Source organism: Bombina bombina, chromosome 5 (genome assembly GCF_027579735.1).
Source record: "Bombina bombina isolate aBomBom1 chromosome 5, aBomBom1.pri, whole genome shotgun sequence".
Lineage (NCBI taxonomy): Eukaryota > Metazoa > Chordata > Amphibia > Anura > Bombinatoridae > Bombina > Bombina bombina.
The window spans coordinates 1,085,364,343-1,085,386,863 of NC_069503.1; the positions used below are offsets into that span (position 1 = coordinate 1,085,364,343).

General features: G+C 38.6%; 1 protein-coding gene across 1 annotated transcript in view; it reads left to right on the forward strand.

Moving 5' to 3' along the window:
- Window positions 1-22,521, forward strand: part of TG (thyroglobulin) — a 535,242-nt gene that overhangs the window by 225,256 nt on the left and 287,465 nt on the right. Inside the window, exon 33 of the mRNA XM_053715949.1 lies at window positions 589-671. Within this exon, the coding sequence (XP_053571924.1) occupies window positions 589-671 (83 nt within the window). The remainder of the gene's footprint in view (window positions 1-588; window positions 672-22,521) is intronic.

Sequence of the window (22,521 nt, forward strand, 5' to 3'; positions counted from 1 at the left end):
AGACATATATAAATGTATTGGGTCTCTTAACTGGATACTTATAAGAGCATAGCAAGTATTTTGTATCAATCGGTCTAACTTTTATCCAAACAGCCAATTCCTTTGCTACATGAACATCAAGAAGGTGTAAATCACCTCATTCATATATTGTCTAGAAACCTCTTTAAAACCAACTATAAAACTCCAAAATTATTTCTTGGTTATTGATACTATGCTGTTATTTCATTATGAATCTGCAAATATTCTTATTGATATGATTTTTATTAATAGTGGGAAAATACATACTTCATATGAATTTACAGGGTGCATGAAAAGACAGGAATTACACTTAAATAAACTCATCATTGTAATAACGTAATAGACCAATATGTCTAATTAAATTGTTACCCTACCAACCTTGAAAGCCACCATCTTGTACACAAAATTTCAAGAAGATTTTTTTTGCACCTGACGTTTGACTTGTCCTATAATTACAAAAGAACATTTTGTTAAAGACAATTCCAAACCAACACAAAGTTTTCTTCATACATTAAAAGACTAATTACAACTATACCCTATAAAAAATGTATTTTCTCTTTGTGCACACAGATTTTTTGAATGCGAACTCCAGTGTGATGCAGACCCGTGTTGTAAAGGATTTGGCTATTTGCAAAGAAGTTCTGAAATAGGAGGTAACTGACAGTAATTCTTCTGAAAGCATGCTTATCTGTGACATAAATCCTATTTACACATCTAACTAATCTGACAGTTAGATATGTGCATGATTGAAAAATTCATTTCGGTTCGGATCGATTCAGAGGTTTTCGAATTTCATTTCGGATCGTTTCGAATTCGGAAAACTTCGAATGAATTTGTTTCGGATTCGTTTTGTATTAATTCGGATTCGAAAAAATTCGGCTGGATTTGGTTTGATTCGGTTCGGTTCGGAAATTCAGAATTTCGGTATGTGTGCTGTGTATTAGACTAGTATTATGTACTGTATATTAGGTGTAACCCATAGCAGAGTGATATAACCTAATATACTGTACAATACTAGTGTAATCCATGTCCATCCGAATTTACAGAATAAATCCGAACTAATTCGGATTTATTCGGTAAATTCGGCAGTATTTTAATTCGGAAATTCGGTTCGATCCGAATCTCCGAATTTTCCGAATTTTCCGAATTATCGAACCGAACCGAATTGCACATGTCTACTGACAGTCACTGAATGTAAAACCTCCTGAAACTTCATGGTCAGGGAAGATTAAATTCCCTGACTTTTTTATTATGAATTGTTTGATAGAAGAGGAATCCTTATTTTTATAGTGAAAAACCCCCATTTAACACATGTATGAAGACACAGACTGGGGCAAATTTATTTTTGTTAAGTTGATCATATACTGATGTGACTATTATCCATACTGACCTTAAACAACTATTACATACAGTAAATGTATCAACCATTTGTGTCTTTTTAAGGGATAATACTATACATAACATTCTAATTTGCCTGCTTGTCTTGACATCTTCCAATATGTTGCCTTTGTGGTATCAACCTTAACAAAACTGTAGGTTAACAATTATGGAGCCAGGACACATGAGGAGATACAGTCAGGGTATCTTTGTATCTTGGAAGCACAGGAGTAGTGTCAGGCAATAAGGAGGCATTGGTGGCAACTATTCCATTTAAGACTGCCAGATTGAAACATTATATCTCAAGTGCTTGTTTTCTTTCATTTAAGTGGCAAGAGTCCATGAGCTAGTGACGTATGGGATATACATTCCTACCAGGAGGGGGCAAAGTTTCTTGGAAGGTGTTATTTCTTTGGCTATCTCTTCTGCTAGAAGAGTTTCTGGGTTGTCTGCTCTCTCTTTTGAGTCTCCTTATCTGATTTTCCATCAAGATAAAGCTGTTTTTGTGGGCTTTGTTTAAATTTTTGCCTAAAGTTGTGAATTCTAACAACATTAATAGGGAAATTGTTGTTCCTTCCTTGTGTCCTAATCCTAAGAATACTCTTGAAAGGTCTTTACATTCTTTGGATGTGTTAAGAGCTTTGAAATATTATGTTGAGGCTACTAAAGATTTCAGAAAGTCTATTTGTTATTTCTTTCATGTAATTGGAAAGAGTCCATGAGCTAGAGAGTATCGCCTGTTTGATTTTATGGTTTTCCTGGCTGGAAATCTTTTCAAGGGTTCTCTGTTATCGGTCGTAGGGATTCATCTCCTACCTCCCTTTTCAGATTGATGATATACTCTTATATACCATTACCTCTGCTGATAGCTTTCAGTACTGGTTTGGCTATCTGCTATATGTGGATGGGTATCTTTTGGTAAGTATGTATCATTATTTTAAGACACTCTCAGCTATGGTTTGTCGCTTTATGTATTAATATAAAGTTTTAAATATATGTATTTTACTTATATTTGCTATGAGTCAGGTCTATGTGTATTTCCCTTTGCAGTCCAGCAGTTTTGTTATTGCATCATTTTTGGCGTGAGAAATTATTTTGGCCCTGAATGTGCATCTGTCATGACGCAAGTTCATCATTTGCTGCATCTTAGTTGGTGCTAGGTTGTTTAGCACGAAATTGTGTTTGTTATGACGCGAGTTGCGTCCTTTCCGGATGTTTGTTGGTGCCCAAAAATTTCTCAACTTCCTTTTGGGTTGTGCGTCATACTTGGCACCAAAAAATTTAGTTTTATTTTACCTCACTTCCTATATGCTCCTTGCTTTTTTGCCAGTTTTAGCATTTGCATTTTTTCTCATTCCTGAAACTGCTATATGTGGAAATAAGATTTGTGTTTAATGTTATTTTTCTTTTTTTACATTTACAAGATGTCTCAATCTGATCCTGTTTCAGAAGCTGCTGTAGGCACCATGCTGCATGAACACAGTTCTACCAAATCTAAGTGTATCTGTTGTAAGCTAGTGGAGATTATATCTCCAGCTGTAGTATGTAACAGTTGTCATGATAAGCGTTTGAATACAGAAAATGTTTCTATTAGTGATAGTACATTATCTGTTGTTCCTTCAACATCTAAAGTACACGTTATCCCTGTTGATATGAAAAATTATATTGCTGATGCGATACAGAAGGCTATGGCTGCTATACCACCTTCAAATAAACTTAAAAGATCTTTTAAAACTTCACATAATACTGATGAAATTTGTAATGACCGGCAACATACCGATATATCCTCCTCTGATGAGGGTCTCTCTGACTCAGAAGATCCTACTTCAGACATTGACACTGATAAATCATCTGGTCCTCTTGATAATAAATCCAGTAAACGTTTAAATTCTGTTTATAAACCTCCTGTGACTACTCCTGAGGTTTTTCCTTTTCCTGATGCCATTTCTGATGTGATTGCTAAGGAATGGTCTACGCCTGGTACGTCTTTTGTTCCTTCTTCAAGGTTTAAAAAGTTGTATCCTTTGCCAGTGGCTAAATTAGAGTTTTGGGGAAAAGTCCCTAAGGTTGATAGGGCTATTTCTATTCTTGCTAAACATACTACTTTTTCTATGGAAGATAGTACTTCTTTTAAGGATCCTTTAGATAGAAAGATTGAATCTTATCTAAGGAAAGCTTATGTACATTCTGGCTATATGCTCAGACCTTCCATTTCTATGGCTGATGTTGCGGCTGCATCAACATTTTGGTTGGATAGCTTAGCACAATGGGAAAAGGACTCTGATTTGCATAACATTGTTTGTTTGCTTCAACATGCTAATCATTTTATCTGTGATGCTATTTTTGATATCATCAAGATTAATGTTAAATCTATGTCTTTTGCTATTTTAGCTAGAAGAGTGCTGACATGGTATCTAAATCTAGGTTACTATCTCTATCATTCCAGGGTAATAATTTGTTTGGTTCCCAGTTGGATTCTATTATTTCCACTATTACTTGGGGGAAGGGAGTTTTTTTGACTCAAGATAAAAAGTTTAAAGGCAAATCTAAAGCTTCTTATCGGTTTCATTCCTTTCATCAGAATAGAGAACAGAAAACCACTCCTTCCCCTAAAGAATCTGGCTCCAATCGGAAGCCATGCTCGAGTTGGAATAAATCCAAGCCTTACAAGAAACCCCCAAGACTGCATGAAGGTGCGGCCCTCAATCCAGTTCTGCTGGTGGGGGGCAGATTGAAATTATTTCAAGACGTTTGGGCAGGTTCCCTTTTAGAATCATTGGATTCAGAATATTGTCTCTTAGGGGTATGGAATAGGTTTCAGAATAAGACCTCCTGTGAGAAGATTTTTTCTCTCTCATGTTCCAACAAATCCTGTAAAAGCTCAGGATTTTCTGAAGTGTGTTTCGGATCTAGAGCTTTCAGGAGTAATTGTACCAGTTCCAATTCTGGAACAGGGTCTGGGTGTTTATTCAAATCTATTCATTGTCCCGAAGAAGGAAAATTCTTTCAGACCAGTTCAAATTTTTGAATCATTTTGAAGGGTCCCAACTTTCAAGATGGTGACTATAAGGACTTTTCTGCCTTTTGTTCAGCAAGGTCATTACATGTCCTCAATAGACTTACAGGATGCGTATCTTCACATTCCGATTCATCCAGACCACTATCGGTTTCTGAGATTCTCTTTTCTAGACAAGCATTACCAATTTGTTGCTCTTCTATTTGGCCTAGCAACAGCGCCAATAATCTTTTTGAAGGTTCTCAGTGCCCTTCTATCTGTAATCAGAGATGTTTCCTTATTTTGGATGATATCTTGGTACTGGCTCAATCTTTTTATTTAGCAGAATCTCACACAAATCAACTTGTGCTGTTTCTTCATACATGGTTGGAGGATCAATTTACCAAAGAGTTCCTTGATTCCTCAGACAAGGATCACCTTTTTAGGTTTCCAGATAGATTCAGTATCCATGACTCTGTCTTTAACAGACAAGAGACGAATGAAATTGGTCTCTGCCTGTCGAAACCTTCAGTATCGATCATTCCCTTCAGTGGCTATGTGCATGGAAGTTTTAGGTCTCATGACTGCAGCATCGGATGCCATTCTCTTTGCTCATTTTCATATGAGACCTCTGCAGCTTTGCATGCTGGATCAATGGTGCAGGGATTATACTTGGATATCACAGTTGATATACTTAAATCCCAACATTTAACTCTCTCTGTCCTGGTGGTTAGACCATCATTGGATTATTCAAGGGGCCTCTTTTGTTTGTCCTGCCTGGACTGTGATTTCAACAGATGCAAGTCTCACAGGTTGGGGAGCTGTCTGGAGGTCTCTGACAGCACAAGGAGTTTGGAATCCTCAAGAGGCAAGGTTACCAACCAATATTTTAGAACTCCGTGCTATTTTCAGGACTCACAGTCCTTTAACGATGGAAGAAGTATCTCGGATACTTTCTTGGGCAGAACCCAACTCCTGTCTAATTTCTGCGATACATATCCCAGGTGTAGACAGTTGGGAAGTGGATTATCTCAGTCATCAGTCTTCACGTCCAGGAGAGTGGTCTCTCCATCCAGATGTATTTTGATTTTAAAGATGTGGGGTCTCTCTGAAATAGATCTGATGGCTTCCCATCTAAAAAAGAAGCTTCCCAGGTACCTTTCCAGGTCCAGGCAACCTTAGGCAAAGATGATGGATGTGTTAGTAGTTCCTTGGTTTTACCAACCTGCTTACATTTTTCCGCCTCTAGTTCTTCTTCCAAGGGTGATCTCCAAGATCATATTGGAACAATTGCATGTGTTTCTGATAGCACCAGCATGGCCTCACAGATTTTGGTATGCAGATCTTGTCCGGATGTCCAGTTGCCAACCTTGGCCGCTTCCTTTAAGGCCAGACCTTCTGTTTCAAGGGCCGTTTTTCCATCATGATCTCAAATCACTAAATTTAAAGGTATGTAAATTGAATGCTTAGTACTTAGTCGTAGAGGTTTCTCTGACGCAGTGATTAATACTATGCTACAGGCTCGTAAGTCTGTTTCAAGGAAGATTTATTATCTGCTTTGGAAAACCTATATTTCATGGTGTTTTTCTCATAAATTCTCTTGGCATTCTTTTAGGATAGACAAACTGTACACAAATGACAACCAGAGCCAAGCAATTACCTGTAAGAGGCGCCAAGTGATGATAAGATCTATATATATGTATATAAAAAGGTCAAAAAAGTAACCCTAAATGAGATGTGCAAAAAAGAGCAAAAGTGTGCAATTGGCTCCAATAGTCACAATCCAAGGCACATATATATCCTAATCCTCAGTGTATGTATATCCTGGAGGTGCATATGGTTCAAATTCACATATAGTGTATATAATAACAGACCTGACACATATGCTAGTTGACATACATATACACAAATACAAATGTAAAATCAAGGATAAAATGGAAAGTCCAAAGATATATAATCAAATAAGAAAGTCCTGCTAATTGGATTCAATCTCAAAACAAGAGTCCAAGACTGGAGGCAGCTCCTCTAGAGTGTCACCCCACGACACAGGAATGATGATCTAGAAAGGAGAAGGTAGAGGGCGCCACATAGTGCAAATCAGACTGTTACACAAAGGCTATTAGTAGATATTAGGAATCCTACTCACATGGTAAAAAGCACTAGTGTGAAGTAAAAGCAGTCCGGAACCAAACGGTCATCCGGTAGACCCAGTGATGTTACAGGAAACAGATGGTATCTTCGTCCCACCAGGGGGAGTCCAGAGATCTCAGGTACCGTGACCATGAGTATAAGGCCCACGAGAGGCAGAGAGGCAGAGGGCAACAGGCAACAGTTCAGGATGGAATCTTGGAACTGCTCAGGCCAATAGAAAGCAGTTTGAGGAAATAAAATAAAGACCTCCAAAAGGAGGAGTGATTCTTCCAAATGATGGTTCAGCAGCAAACTCTATCAATTGTAGATGCAGTGTTTCGTTTGTAGTAAGATTTTTGTAATCCTCATTCCTCTAGATATTTAACACATATTTGGGATTTGGGACTGTTCTAAAATGATTTCTTGTGAAAGACTTTCTATATGTTTAAAGTGAGAGGTTAGGTGGTGAATGAGGATTACAAAAAACTTACTACAAACGAAACACTGCATCTACAATTGATAGAGTTTGCTGCTGAGCCATCATTTGGAAGAATCACTCTTCCTTTTGGAGGTCTTTATTTTATTTCCTCAAACTGCTGTCTAATGGCCTGAGCAGTTCCAAGGTTCCATCCTGAACTGTTGCCTGTTGCCCTCTGCCTCTCGTGGGCCTTATACTCACGGTCTTGGTACCTGAGATCCCTGGAATCCCCCTGGTGGGACGAGGATACCATCTGTTTCCTGTAACATCACTGGGTCTACCGGACGACCGTTTGGTTCCGGACTGCTTTTACTGCACACTAGTGCTTTTTACCACGGGAGTAGGATTCCTAATATCTACTAACATCCTTTGTGTAACAGTCTGATTTGCACTATGTGGCGCCCTCTACCTTCTCCTTTCTAGATCATTCTTTTAGGATTCCTAGAATTTTGCAGTTTCTTCATGTTGGTTTAGATAAAGGTTTGTCTGCAAGTACCATGAAGGGATAAATCTCTGCTCTTTATGTTTTATTTAACAGAAAGATTGCTAAACTTCCTGATATTCACTGTTTTGTTCAGGCTTTGGTTCGTATCGAGCCTGCTGTTAAATCAATTTCTCCTCCTTGGAGTCTTAATTTGGTTTTGAAGGCTTTGCAGGCTCCTCCTTTTGAGCCAATGCATTCTTTGGATATTAAACTACTTTCTTGGAAAGTGTTGTTTCTTTTGGCTATCTCTTCAGCTAGAAGAGTTTCTGAATTGTCTGCTCTCTCTTGTGAGTCTCCTTTTCTGATTTTCCATCAGGATAAGGCTGTTTTGCGGACTTAGTTTACATTTCTTCCTAAGGTTGTGAATTCTAAAAACATTAGTAGGGAAATTGTTGTTCCTTACTTGTGTCTTAATACCAAGAATACTCTTGAAAGATCTTTACATTCTTTGGATGTTGTGAGAGCTTTGAAATATGTCAAAGCCACTAAGGATTTCAGGAAGACTTCTAGTCTATTTGTTGTTTTTTCTGGTCCTAGGAAAGGTCAGAAAGCCTCTGCCCTTTCTTTGGCATCTTGGTTAAAGCTCTTGATTTACAAGGCTTATTTGGAGGCGGGACAGTCTCCGCCTCAGAGAACTACAGCTCATTCTACTAGATCAGTCGCCACTTCTTGGGCTTTTAAGAATGAAGCTTCGGTTGATCAGATTTGCAAAGCAGCAACTTGGTCTTCTTGGCATACATTTACTAAATTTTACCATTTTTATGTATTTGCTTCTTCTGAAACAGTCTTTTGTGGAAAAGTTCTTCAGGCAGCTGTCTCAGTTTGATTCTTCTGCTTATGATTTAAGTTTTTTTCTTGAAATTTATGTGAAATTTTTAAGAAAGACTTATTTTTTTGTGGATTTAATTTTTCAGTGGAAATAGCTGTTTCTTTCATGTAATTGGCAAGAGTCCATGAGCTAGTGACATATGGGATATACAATCCTTCCAGGAGGGTCAAAGTTTCCCAAACCTCAAAATGCCTATAAATACACCCCTCACCATACCCACAATTCAGTTTTACAAACTTTGCCTCCTATGGAGGTGGTGAAGTAAGTTTGTGCTAAGATTTCTACATTGATATGCGCTTCTCAGCATTGTTGAAGCCCGATTCCTCTCAGAGTACAGCGAATGTCAGAGGGACGTGAAGGGAGTATCACTTATTGAATATGATGATTTCCCTAACGGGGGTCTATTTCATGGGTTCTCTGTTATCGGTCGTAGAGATTCATCTCCTACCTCCCTTTTCAGATTGACGATATACTCTCAATTTACCATTACCTCTACTAATAACTGTTTTAGTACTGGTTTGGCTATCTGCTATATGTGGATGGGTGTCTTTTGGTAAGTATGTTTTTTATTTCTTAAGACACCTCAGCTATGGTTTGGCACTTTATGCATTTATATAAAGTTCTAAATATATGTATTGTACTTATATTTGCCATGAGTCAGGTTCATGTATTTCCTTCTGCAGACTGTCAGTTTCATATTTGGGGAATATAAACATCTTTTAAATATGAAATTTATTTCTTACCTGGGGTTTAGTCTTTTTTTCAATTGACTACTTTTTACAAATTGCGGGCGGTATTAGGCCCGCGGGTGTGACACATGTTAAACTTTATTACGTCATTCTTGGCGCGAAATTTTTTTTGCCGCGGAAAAGTACGTCTATGAGGCAAGTTTGTCACTTCCGGTGTCATACTTGACACCGAGACCTTTCACACTGTTGCGTCATTAGTGACGCGAGTGTGTCATTTCCAGTTATTTTTTTGGCGCCAAAAAAGTTTAGTTACGTTGTGCGTCATACTTGGCGCCAAATTTTTTTATTATATCTATACCCCATTGATGTTTGCCTCTTGCTTTTTTCTATCAGAGGGCTATGCGCATTTTTTCCCATTCCTGAAACTGTCATATAAGGAAATATATAATTTTGCTTTATATGTTGTTTTTTATCTTACATTTTGCAAGATGTCTCAACCTGATCCTGCCTCAGAAGCTTCTACTGGAACATTGCTGCGTGACATCGGTTCAACCAAAGCTAAGTGCATTTGTTGTAAAATTGTAGAAATTATCTCGCCGAAATGTCATTTGTATTAGTTATCATGATAAACTTTTACATGCAGATAGTGTATCCATTAGTATTAGTACATTGCCAGTTGCAGTTCCTACAACTTCTAATGTGCATGATATACCTGTAAATTTTTAAGAATTTGATTTTGATTCTATTCTGAAGGCTTTGTCTGCATTTCCACCTTCAAATAAATGTAAAAGATCTTTTGAAACTTCTCATTTAGTTGATGAAATTTCAAATGACCAACAACATAATAATTTATCCTCTTCTGATGAGGATCTATCTGATTCAGAAGATCCTTCCTCAGACATTGACACTAACAAATCTACTTATTTATTTAAAATTGAGTATATGCGTTCTTTATTAAAAGAAGTGTTAATTACTTTGGATATTGAGGTAACCAGTCCTCTTGACGTTCAGTCTAATAAACGTTTAAATGCTGTTTTTAAACCTCCTGTGGTTTCTCCAGGGTTTTTTTCCTATTCCTGAGGCTATTTCTGATATGATTTCTAAAGGAATGGAATAAGCCAGGTACTTCTTTTATTCCTTCTTCAAGGTTTAAAAAATTGTATCCTTTACCAGCAAAATCTATAGAGTTTTGGGAAAAGATCCCCAAAGTTGATGGGGCTATTTGTACTCTTGCTAAACGTACCACTATTCCTATGGAAGATAGTACTTCCTTTAAGGATCCTTTAGATAGGAAACTTGAATCTTATCTAAGGAAGACCTATTTATATTCAGGTCATCTTCTTAGACCGGCAATTTCTTTGGCTGATGTTGCGGCTGCATCAACTTTCTGGTTGGAGAATTTAGCGCAACAGGAATTGGATTCTGACTTATATAGCATTATTCGCTTACTGCAATATGCTAATCATTTTATTTATGATGCTATTTTTGATATTATCAAAATTGATGTTAGATCCATGTCTTTAGCTATTTTAGCTAAAAGAGCTTTGTGGCTTAAATCTTGGAATGCTGATATGACATCTAATTCTAGATTACTATCTCTTTCTTTCCAAGGTAATAATTTATTTGAGTCCCAGTTGGATTCTATTATTTCAACTGTTACTGGGGGAAAGGGAGTTTTTCTTCCACAGGATAAAAAACCTAAAGGTAAATCTAAGGCTTCTAACTGTTTTCGTTCCATTCGTTAGAATAAGGAACAAAAATTAAATCCTTCCCCCAAGGAATCTGCCTCCAATTGGAAGCTTTCCTCAATTGGAATATATCCAAGCCTTTTAGGAAACCAAAATCAGCCCCTAAGTCTGCATGTAGGTGCGGCCTTCATTCCAGCTCAGCTGGTAGGGGGCAGATTAAGGTTTTTCAAGGATATTTGGATAAATTCTGTTCAAAATCTATGGATTCAGAGCATTGTCTCTCAAGAGTATTGAATAGGATTCAGAGTAAGACCTCCTGTGAGAAGATTTTTTCTCTCATATATCCGGTAAAAGCTCAGGCTTTCCGGAAGTGTGTTTCAGACCTGGAGTCTTCAGGGGTAATCATGCCAGTTCCTCTTCTAGAACAAGGTTTGGGGTTTTATTCAAATCTATTCATTGTCCCAAAGAAGGAAAAATTATTCAGACCAGTTCTGGATCTGAAAATTTTGAATCATTATGTAAGAGTACCAACTTTCAAGATGGTGACTATAAGGACTATTCTGCCTTTTGTTCAGCAAGGACATTATATTTCCACAATAGACTTGCAGGATGCATACCTTCATATTCTGATTCATCCAGAACATTATCAGTTTCTTAGATTCTTTTTTCTAGACAAGCATTACCAATTTGTTGCTCTTCCATTTGGCCTAGCAACAGCTCCAAGAATCTTTTTAAAGGTTCTAGGTGCCCTTCTCTCTGTATTCAGAGAACAGGGTATTGCAGTTTTTCCTTATTTGGACGATATCTTGGTACTAGCTCAGTCTTTACGTTCTGCAGAATCTCACACGAATCAACTAGTGTTGTTTCTTTGGAAACATGGTTAGAGGATCAATTTACCAAAGAGTTTCTTGATTCCTCAGACAAGGGTCACCTTTTTAGGCTTCCAGATAGATTCAGTGTCCATGACTCTGTCTCTAAAATTGGTTGCAGCTTGCCGGCACCTTCAGTCTCAGTCATTCCCTTCAGTGGCTATGTGCATGGAAGTTTTAGTTCTCATGACTGCAGCATCGGACGCGATCCCCTTTGCTCGTTTTCACATGAGACCTCTTCAGCTTTGTATGCTGAATCAATGGACGCCACTCTCTGACATGGTGGATAGATCACCATTGTTTAGTTCAAGGGGCTTCTTTTTGTTCGGCCAACCTGGACTGTGATCACAACAGATGCAAGTTTCTCAGGTTGGGGAGCTGTTTGGGGATCTCTGACAGCACAAGGGATTTGGAAATCTCAAGAGGCGAGATTACCAATAAATATTTTTGAACTCCATGCAATTCTCAGAGCTCTTCAGTTTTGGCCTCTGTTAAGAGAGAACCGTTCATTTGTTTTCAGACAGACAATATCACAACAGTGGCATATGTTAATCATCAGGGTGGGACTCACAGTCCCCAAGCTATGAAGAAGTATCTCGAATACTTGTTTGGGCGGAACCCAGCTCCTGTCTAATCTCTGCGGTGCATATCCCAGGTGTAGACATTTGGGAAGCGGATTATCTCAGCCGCCAGACTTTACATCCAGGGGAGTGGTCCCTCCATCCAGATGTGTTTTCTCAGTTTGTTCAGATGTGGGGTCTTCCAGAGATAGATCTCATGGCCTCTTATCTAAACAAGAAACTTCCCAGATACCTGTCCAGGTCCAGGAATGTTCAGGCGGAAGCAGTGGATGCGCTGACACTTCCTTGGTGCTATCATCCTGCTTACATCTTCCCGCCTCTAGTTCTCCTTCCAAGAGTGTTTTCCAAAATCATCATGGGACAATCATTTGTGTTGCTGGTGGCGCCAGCATGGCGACACAGGGTTTGGTAGGCGGATCTGGTTCGGATGTCCAGTTGCCAGCCTTGGCCACTTCCGTTACAGCCAGACCTATTATCTCAAGGTCCGTTTTTCCATCAGGATCTCAAATCATTAAATTTGAAAGTATGGAAATTAAACGCTTAGTTCTAAGTCATAGAGGTTTCTCTGACTCAGTGATTGATACTATGTTACAAGCTCGTAAATCTGTCTCTAGAAAGATTTATTATAGAGTTTGGAAGACTTATATTTCATGGTGTTCTTCTCATAAATTTTCTTGGCATTCTTTTAGAATTCCTAGATTTTCACAGTTTCTTCAGGATGGTTTGGATAAGGTTTTGTCTGCAAGTTCATTGAAAGGATAAATCTCCGCTCTCACTGTTTTATTTCACAGAAAGATTGCTATACTTCCTGATATACACTGTTTTGTACAGGCTTTAGTTCGTATTAAGCCTGTCATTAAATCTATTTCTCCTCCTTGGAGTCTAAATTTGGTTCTGAAGGCTTTACAGGCTCCTTCTTTTGAGCCTATGCTTTCTTTGGGCATTAAACCACTTTCTTGGAAAGTTTTGTTCCTTTTGGCCATCTCTTCTGCTAGAAGAGTTTCTGAGCTATCTGCTCTTTCTTGTGAATCTCCTTTTCTGATTTTTCATCAGGATAAGGCGGTTTTGCGGACTTCTTTTGAATTTTTACCTAAGGTTGTGAATTCTAACAACATTAGTAGAGAAATTGTTGTCCCTTCCTTGTGTCCTATTCCTAAGAATCCTTTGGAAAGATCCTTACCTTCTTTGGATGTGGTGAGAGCTTTGAAATATTATGTTGAAGCTACTAAAGATTTCAGAAAGACTTCTAGTCTATTTGTTATATTTTCCTAGGAAAGGGCAGAAGGCCTCTGCTATTTCCTTGGCCTCTTAGTTAAAGCTTTTGATTCATCAAGCTTATTTGGAGTCGGGTCAAGCCCCGCCTCAGAGAATTACAGCTCATTCTACTAGATCAGTCTCCATTTTGTGGGTTTTTAAGAATAAAGCTTCAGTTGATCAGATTTGCAAAGCAGCAACTTGGTCCTCTTTGCATACATTTACTAATTTCTACCGTTTTGATGTATTTGCTTTTTCGGAAGCAGTTTCTAGTAGAAAAATTCTTCAGGCAGCTGATTCAGTTTGATTCTTCTACTTTTGATTTAAGTTTTTTTCTTTCAATTGGAAATAAACTTATTTTTTTGGGTTGTGGACTAATTGTTTCAGCGGTATATGGCTGTTTTTATTTTATTCCCTCCCTCTCTAGTGACTCTTGAGTGGAAGACTCCACATCTTGGGTATTGATATCCCATATGTCACTAGCTCATGGACTCTTGCCAATTACATGAAAGAAAACATAATTTATGTAAGAACTTACCTGATAAATTAATTTCTTTCATATTGGCAAGAGTCCATGAGGCCCACCCTTTTTATGGTGGTTATGATTTTTTGTATAAAGCACAATTATTTCCAAATTTCCTTTGTTGATGCTTTCTTTATCACCCCACTGCTTGGTTATTCGTTAAACTGAATTGTTGGTGTGGTGAGGGGTGTATTTATAGGCATTTTGAGGTTTGGAAAACTTTGCCCCTCCTGGTAGGATTGTATATCCCATATGTCACTAGCTCATGGACTCTTGCCAATATGAAAGAAATGAATTTATCAGGTAAGTTCTTACATAAATTATGTTTTTTATTTTATCCCTCCCTTTCTAGTGACTCTTCTGTGGTCTCCCACATCTTGGGTATTTCTATCCCATACGTCACTAGCTCATGGACTCTTGCCAATTACATGAAAGAAAACATAATTTATGTAAGAACTTACCTGATAAATTAATTTCTTTCATATTGGCAAGAGTCCATGAGGCCCACCCTTTTTATGGAGGTTATGGATTTTGTATAAAAAGCACAATTATATTTCCAGTTCCTCTTTTTGTATGCTTTTTTACTCCTTATTTATTCACTTCACTACTTGGCTATTCGTTAAACTGATTTTTTTGTGTGGTGAGAGGAGTATTTATAGGCATTTTGAGGTTTGGGAAACTTTGCCCCTCCTAGTAGGATTGTATATCCCATACGTCACTAGCTCATGGACTCTTGCCAATATGGAAGAAATTCATTTATCAGGTAAGTTCTTACATAAATTATGTTTTTTTCTAAATTCCAGGAAAGGTCAGAAAGCCTCTGCCATTTATCTGGCATCTTGGTTGAAACATTTGATTCACAAAGCTTATTTGGAGGCAGTATCCGCCTCAGAGAATTACAGCTCATTCTACTAGATCCCACTTCTTGGGCTTTCAATAATGAAGCTTCAGTTGATCAAATTTGCAAAGCAGCAACTTGGTCTTCTTTGCATACATTTACTAAATTTCACCATTTTGATGTGTTTTCTTCTTCGGAAGCAGCCTTAGGTAGAAAGGTTCTTCAGGCAGCTGTCTCAGTTTGATTCTAGTGCTTTTGATTTGTTTGTTTTTTTAAATTTTTAAGAAAACAATAATTTTTTTGGATTTAATTTCTCAGCGGATATAGCTGCTTTTATTTTATCCCTCCCTCTCTAGTGACTCGTGAACTTCCACATCTTGGGTATTATATCCCATACGTCACTAGCTCATGGACTCTTGCCACTTACATGAAAGAAAACATAATTTATGTAAAAACTTACCTGATAAATTCATTTCTTTCATAGTGGCAAGAGTCCATGAGACCCACCCTTTTTTTATGATTTTTTATATAAGGCACATTATTTTTCCAGTTCCTCTTATTGTATGCTTTTTTCTTCTTAAATGGAAAGAGTCCACAGCTTCATTAATTACTTTTGGGAAATAAGAACCTGACCACCAGGAGGAGACAAAGACACCCCAGCCAAAGGCTTAAATACTCCTCCCACTCCCCTCATCCCCCAGTCATTCTTTGCCTTTCGTCCCAGTAGGTTGGCAGAGAAGTGTCAGAATTTAATTTGTCTCTTATGGAGGGTAGTACTCTTCGACATGGGACAGTAGTTTTAAGTAATACTATCAGTCTCTCAGTGAAGACTTGGATGAAAGTTACAGTCCAGAGATGCAGGGAGAGTCTTTCTGCGAAACCATCCCGTCTCATGTTAACAGGTCCTCAAGCAATCGCCGTTGTCGAACTTCGCTCTGCTGCCTGCTTTCTTCTCTCAAGTCCATGGCAGAGGTGATGCTACTACCTGTCACAGTTGATGGGCCGTGTTCCTGTTCCACGGTGTTGATTCCGGTACGATTGTTTCATTTTACTTTCTTCGGGAATGTTCTCTTGGTATTCTTAGTTGAAAGCTAAACCTAGGAGGTTCATATGCTAATTTCTAAGCCCTTGAAGGCCGCCTCTTCTCTCAGGGCATTTTGACAGTTTTTTCATTACTAGAGGGTGTTAGTTCACGTTTGTCATATAGATAACACTGTGCTCACGCACGTGAAGTTCCAGTGAGCAAGCTCTGATTGGCTAAAATGGATGTCTGTCAAAAGAACTGAAATAAAGTTTCAGTTTGCAGAGGCTTAGATACAAGGTAATCACAGAGGTAAAAGGTGTATTTATATAACTGTGTTGGTAATGCAAAACTAGGGAATGGGTAATAAAGGGATTATCTACCTTTTCAAACAATAACAATTCTGGTGTAGACTGTCCCTTTAACATAAGGTTCTCAGTAAGTCTCCTTTAGTATCTTGCAATCAAGGGCTAATATCTCCTGGTTATTGAACAGTTTTTTTTTTAAACATGTTTGTTATGTGATTCAACCTGCTTATGCGTGGTGTTAATTGGGATCATGGTTTGGAACATTAAGGCCTCTGGAAGTGACGCAACCTTATGGTTGGACGCGCTTTTTTGGACTGTACGGTTCACCTTGTGCCTGGGCGTGATTACGTTCCGTCTTCCATTTCTGCATTCCTTGTGGTGAAGGAGAAATTCTAGTCCGCAGGGGTCTGGTTCATAGGAGGTGGTGAGTGCCCCAGCTAATGTGGGTGTCAGGTGCCGTTTAATTTCAATTCTTTAGTCCATATTTGCATATCCTCTATCCAGTTATGGAGGATTCTGATGCTGAGACTGTTCAAATTTCAGATTTAGTTATGGAGGATTCTGATATTTTAGATTCAGATTCTGCATCCGATGACGAATCCGGATTGGCCTCGTTGACACATGTCAACCAGTTATGTTCTGTATGCCATATGAGAGCGCCTTGTTCCTCAGGCTCGGGAAATCAAGGGACAGCTGAGCAATCTGCCTCTGGGGGTCCCGTCCATACTTCTACACATGCGGGTAACCCAATTTATGATTATTCCTCCATGCAGGGCGGCGTGTTCTCCCCGGAGGTTGCAGCACGTTTTCGCTTCCACATATTTTTGGTGATTATTCCTCTGCAAAGTCCAGACGTTTATTTGCAATTGTGCTTTTGCCCTATTGTCCCAGGTCTTCCATCTTGGGGAGGGCCTCTACAGTTCCCTGCAGGTGTAACTGTCCTTGAGTGTTGTGCCTTTCGTTACAGAATTGCGCGCCTTCGCATATTACTCAGACATGTTTTTCAGTTATTAAATGACCCTATCCTTATCGGATACAGGAATTTTTAGTCTGCTAATTTGAATGGTGCACCTCATTAGACATGTGGGGATGATGTCATCACCTGATTGTTATTTTATTGAGATCTTTCCCAGTTTATGGAAGTTCAAGGCTCAGTTTGGCTGGTCCTGTGGGTAGGCCTGTTTCTTCTTGGGCGTTAACCTCCGGGTTGCCTTATATTTTCTTTTATCCGATAGGAAGTTTTTTATTTTGTTTATGTTTCCTTCCAGAACCTTCTGGGATTGATACTCTTTGTTACTTCTTCTGAAGTTGTTTTGGACATGTTAGTATGTTACAAATGCCTGTTTTCCTTTCTTCCTCTCTGAGGGAGGATTTATGCAGCTTGCCGTTTAGGGCCCTGGGTACAGGCTGGTCCTGTTGGGTTTCTTTATTTCTTGTGGCTGTTCAGACACATGGCATTGTTCTGCTTGGCTAGTCCGGTCGAGGCGTTGAGCGCTCAGGTTATCATTTGTTTTACATGTTTCAACTAAGCATTCAAGAGGACCTGTGGGTCCGTGAGGCGGGAAGGATTGTTTCAGTCCTTATAGCCCTGAATCATGGAGGACTGGATCCGTGGAGTTTCCACTGCATCACTCTCTCTTATGTCTAGTATTATCGGACCCTAGAATTTCTTCCCCCACGCAGTGGAGGGTTGGTGGACTTAGCACCCTCTTACTGCTGTTTGAGCGGTTTGGCTTTCTTTTTTGAGGCCCTGGATTTGTCCTTTTTGGACTTGGTCCATCAACAGCTAGTAGTGTGTATAGCTATGTATAGCTGACTAGCATGCGGAAGCTTTGCAGTTTGAAACCAGCTGCAGCTCTTTGCACCTTGAATGTGTGCTCACAAGCTGTTTAATGTAACCAACTGCAGCTATTGCACATTGACCGTGTACTGTCTAGCTGAGTTATAAGACCTTCTTGGTCTTCTTCCATTGTCTCCGGGTGAGTTAGGTCACCTTTTTTTCTTTATCATTAACACCTAATCTACCTGACCTGGTCATGGTTGGCCAGGTTTTCTGAGTGTGTTACTCATTAGGCTTGATGCGCCTTAGGGTTGGATTCCCTAGGTCAGCATGCTGGGGTAACCCTTGGATTCACTGCTCTGCAGGCGAATGGTTTTACAGTGTCTCTGCTGCATCCATTACACAGGGGATGTGTGTTAGCAAGCTACTTTTAGGGTGTTCCCTTTAAAGGACATCTGTGTTGGGGATTGATCCCTCCTTTAACCGGTGGCTTTGTGCCTTGAGGACAGATGTTGCCCTTCTGGCTCCATCTCTTTTTTTAAGGGGTTATTCTCCTTCTTATGGAGATGTAGTCCCTTTCTTGGGGCTTCTCCTGGATTCAGGAGGTTGGAACTGTGGGTTAGCTTATCAGAGAGGGGTGTCTCTCTGGGTTGTTATGTTCCATCTGGTGTCTTGCTGGCTCCAAGTTGAGACTTTGTTGGGCCTTTGTGCTATATCCTTTGTTTAGTTGCTAGCTCCCTAGGCTTACAGGTAGAGGGGCCAGGGTTACACCTCCTTCGGGCTCTGGGTGTAACCTCTCCTTCTCGGGGGGCCTCGATTGAGGTTCTGTGTTCCCCTTTTGGAGACCTATGTGTAGGTCTTGCAGCTTAGGTTACCTAGAGTGTGCCCTCTGTTTGGGGGTTGCTTTTTTCAGTCTGTTCTCTTGTTGGCTGCTTCTTCTTACTAGCAAGTATCCTCTGGGTCGTCCTGATGTTGACTCTGTGTTCTGACTCAGGGTTTTTCATCTGGGTCTGTTACACATGTTTTTGTGGTTGGATACTTTTGTATTCTATGTTCAGTTGCTGTGAGGACTCTGTCTTCAGTTATCTTTCACTGCTTGCATGATGTTGGAGAGAGGACTTTCTCTGTCTGTTCTCTATTGTGCCCATTTGGGTCTTTGTGAGCTGGGCTCACTATTGGAGGTTTACTTTTATGGATTGTGGTGACCTTTTGGTTTCCTTCGGTTCTTCTTTGCCTTGTCCCTTTGAGAGTTTAAACTGGTGTCGCCTTCATTAGTGTGGCGTTGGGGTTACTGACCAACTATTGGACGACCGTGTCTCCTGGACTGTTGGCTCAGTTGAGTCTGATTTGCGGTCTCTAGCTTGGCTTCTGGACTATCTGTGGGTCAGTGTCCTTGGGGCCTTTCCGTTTAAAAAATTTTTTTGTTGGGGAGGGGCTCAGGCCTGGTGCCCTCAGTATGGGCCACCTATTGTACCCTCCCGTCTTGGCATTCAGTGTCCTCTATTGCTTGGGTATTGTTTTCCCAAAAGTAATGAATGTAGCTGTGGATTCTTTCCATTTAAGAATAAAAACATACATTATGCTTACCTGATAAAAAAAAATTCTTCTAACTGAAAGACTCCACAGCTCCCCACCCGTAATTTTTTTTGTGGGGCATCCTTATTTATTCTTCTGGCACCTTTAACCTGATATTTCTTCTACTGGTCCTTGTTCCTCGGCTAAATGAATGGAGGATGAGGGGGTGGGAGGATTATTTAAGCCTTTGGCTGCGGTGTCTTTGCCTCCTCCTGGTGGCCAGCTTCTTATTTCCCAAAAGTATGAATGCAGCTGAGGACTCTTTCCATCAGAAGAAAAGAAAATGATCAGGTAAGCATAATTTATGTTTTACTCCTTTTTTACACCTCACTACTTGGCTATACGTTAAACTGAGGTATGAGTGAGGTGGGAGGTGTATTTATAGGCATTTTGAGGTTTGGGAAACTTTGCCCCCTCCTGGTAGGAATGTATATCCCATACGTCACTAGCTCATGGACTCTTGCCACTATGAAAGAAATGAATTTATCAGGTAAGTTCTTACATAAATTATGGGGGGGGGGTTTAAGATTAGTTAACACTGTGGCTTTTAGACAATCTCTTCTTGGCCTTACTGAAATGTTTATTTTCTTATATTTAAATATCCAACAAAGCACTTGACCAAATTACTTCACATATGAGTTTAAAGTTGATTTATTAGGTAAACTTAACTGTCTAATTTGATCCCAAATTTTTGAGCCATTCCAAAGCTATAAGCTTTTGAAAAAACAGAAGTTTACATGGAACCCATGACAAAACTTAAATCTCTCTTAGTTATTTGGGGGTTTCATAAGCTCATTGGATTTTTAATATTAAAGGGACATGGAAATAAAAATGTAACTTTAATGGTTTGGATAGATCATACATTTTTAAGATACTTTTCCATTTGCTTACATTATCAAATTGACTTTCTTCTCTTGGTATCCGTTGTTGAAAAGCATACCCAGGTAGGCTCAGTAGCAAGAATGCCCTACTGGGAGCTAGCTGGTGATTGGTGGCTTCAAACGTAAGACTCATGTCATTGTTTTACCCAATGTGTTCTACAAAATCACAGTAGTGCATTGCTGCTTTGGTACTGACTTTAACTATATATTTAATTTCTTTGCTCAAAGAAGTGGAAACTAATTAACATGTATTTATTATTGCTCATCAGTGATTCTTATGAAAAGTATAACAGTTGCAAGAATCCATATTCAGCAAGTTTTACTTCTAAGCTAATTTTGAGAAGATTTAAAGGGACTTTGGAGGCATATATTAATTGTAATAAATCATTCACAAGTCACTATTAGGACTGCATTAATGGGAGACATTTAAAATATGTTTTGCTTCTGCACTATTTAATTAAACCTTACCCTGTTCCTGAAGTCTCTGTCCACCTCCCACTGCAACTTCTTTTACATTTTTAAAGTGTACACTGCAAGGGACAGTCTACTCCAGAATTGTACGTTGCTAGTCTTTTTATGGGGATTGCGTTATTAATAGTGCGGCCTCTCCGCCAGCGGCAAGACCATACTATTTCTGTTGACCAGCAGGAAGGAGTGAAGGTATAATAGTGCAGTCCTGCCGCTTGTGGCTGGACCCACACTATTATAAACAAGAAAACCCTTAATGACCAGCAACATATGTTTTTAAGGAGTTAAAAAGATAGAGAGTCCCTTTTATATCAATACACTTTTTACCTCTGTGATTACCTTGTATCTACGCCTCTGTAGACTGCCCCCTATATTTCAGTTCTTTTGTCAGACTTGCATTTTAGCCAGTAAGTTCTGACTCATAACTCCATATGGCACACATGAACTAGCATTATCTAGCTGCAAAAAAACTGTCAAGATAAGAGGCGAAAAGACAAAAGGGTTAAATGTGCAAAAAAGGAAACTATTAAACCTGTGGTGATAAAGAGGAAACTCCCAACCTCAATTGATAAAGTGATTTGAAAAGAATAATTATGGACTCTGGAAGGAGACCATAAAATTCAAAACACAGGCGCTAAAGCAGCTTAAAATAGAAAATATATAAAAAGTGGTTTGTGAGCATATAGCGCAATCTATATATGCAAATAATGACACCCAGTGCGGATTGAATCAACAAAAGAAGTGCGAACAATAGAAATATATAAAATATATATATTTAATTACATAAGTGAAAAAATAGAATAAAATGATTTGCACACATAAAAGCGCTGATCAGGCGCAATATTGAAGTGTAGTATACATATTAGCAACAATATAATACAAAAAATGAAACAATGTGAAAAGTTTAATCAATTTCCAGTTGAGATTCGATGTGATGATTTTTTCAATTAGCCCAGATTTTGAAAAAATCATCACATCGAATCTCAACTGGAAATTGATTAAACTTTTCACATTGTTTCATTTTTTGTATTATATTGTTGCTAATATGTATACTACACTTCAATATTGCGCCTGATCAGCGCTTTTATGTGTGCAAATCATTTTATTCTATTTTTTCACTTATGTAATTAAATATATATATTTTATATATTTCTATTGTTCACACTTCTTTTGTTGATTCAATCCGCACTGGGTGTCATTATTTGCATATATAGATTGCGCTATATGCTCACAAACCACTTTTTATATATTTTCTATTTTAAGCTGCTTTAGTGCCTGTGTTTTGAATTTTATGGTCTCCTTCCAGAGTCCATAATTATTCTTTTCAAATCAAGATAAGAGGCGGCCTTCAAGAGCTTAGATAATAGTATGTGAGCCTACCTAGGTTTAGCTTTCAACAAGAATACCAAGAGAACAAAGCAAATTTGATGATAAAAATAAATTGGAAAGTTGTTTAAAATTGCATGCCCTATCTGAATCATAAAAGTTTAATTTTGAGTAGATTGTTCCTTTAAACAGCTTCAATGAATATAAAAAGATTTGTTATACATCATATAGAAATCTTTAAACAGGTGGTGCATCAAAGCTTCACATTTCTTCCCCTAAGGCCAAGAAGCTTTGTAATTTATTAGTAAAATATTGAACTCTATAAAACAAGTTTGCCTCCATGTGATGGCAACCAATTGCACATTAAAATACATTTTATTTTCAGGAAAGTTGATAAAATAAAGAAAAA